The sequence below is a fragment of the Plectropomus leopardus genome, unplaced genomic scaffold (assembly GCF_008729295.1).
Source record: "Plectropomus leopardus isolate mb unplaced genomic scaffold, YSFRI_Pleo_2.0 unplaced_scaffold74061, whole genome shotgun sequence".
Lineage (NCBI taxonomy): Eukaryota > Metazoa > Chordata > Actinopteri > Perciformes > Serranidae > Plectropomus > Plectropomus leopardus.
This window is the reverse complement of record NW_024681542.1, coordinates 1-471: the sequence shown is the minus strand read 5'-3', so window position 1 is coordinate 471 and position 471 is coordinate 1. Positions and strand designations below refer to the sequence as shown.

General features: G+C 43.5%; 1 protein-coding gene across 1 annotated transcript; it reads left to right on the top strand.

Annotated features, from left to right (window-relative positions):
* Nucleotides 1–9: 9 nt before the first annotated feature.
* On the top strand, nt 10–458 carry LOC121940084 (integumentary mucin C.1-like; the record flags this gene model as incomplete). Its single annotated transcript, XM_042482950.1, has 2 exons — nt 10–129; nt 289–458. Coding segments are annotated over 2 exons (290 nt in total), but the record flags the coding sequence as incomplete, so codon positions are not given.
* Nucleotides 459–471: the final 13 nt, after the last annotated feature.

Here is a 471-nt window from a genome sequence, read left to right as displayed (position 1 = left end):
ACACCAACTACAACCACATCCACTACTACAACTGAAACACCAACTACAACCACTACCACTGAAACACCAACCACAACTACACCCACCACTACAACTGAAACACCAACAACAACCACATCCACTACTACAACTGAAACACCAACCACAACCACATCCACTACTACAACTGAAACACCAACTACAACTACACCCACTACTACAACTGAAACACCAACTACAACCACTACCACAACTGAAACACCAACTACAACCACCACAACTGAAACACTAACCACAACTACACTTACAACAACAACTAAAACACCAATCACAACCATGACCACAACTGAAACACCAACAACTACAACCACTACAATTGAAACACCAACCACAACTACACCTACAACGACACCCACTACTACAACTGAAACACTGACCACAACTCCAACAGCTGGATCCACTACACCTTGTACTCGAAGGTGTGAGTGGACA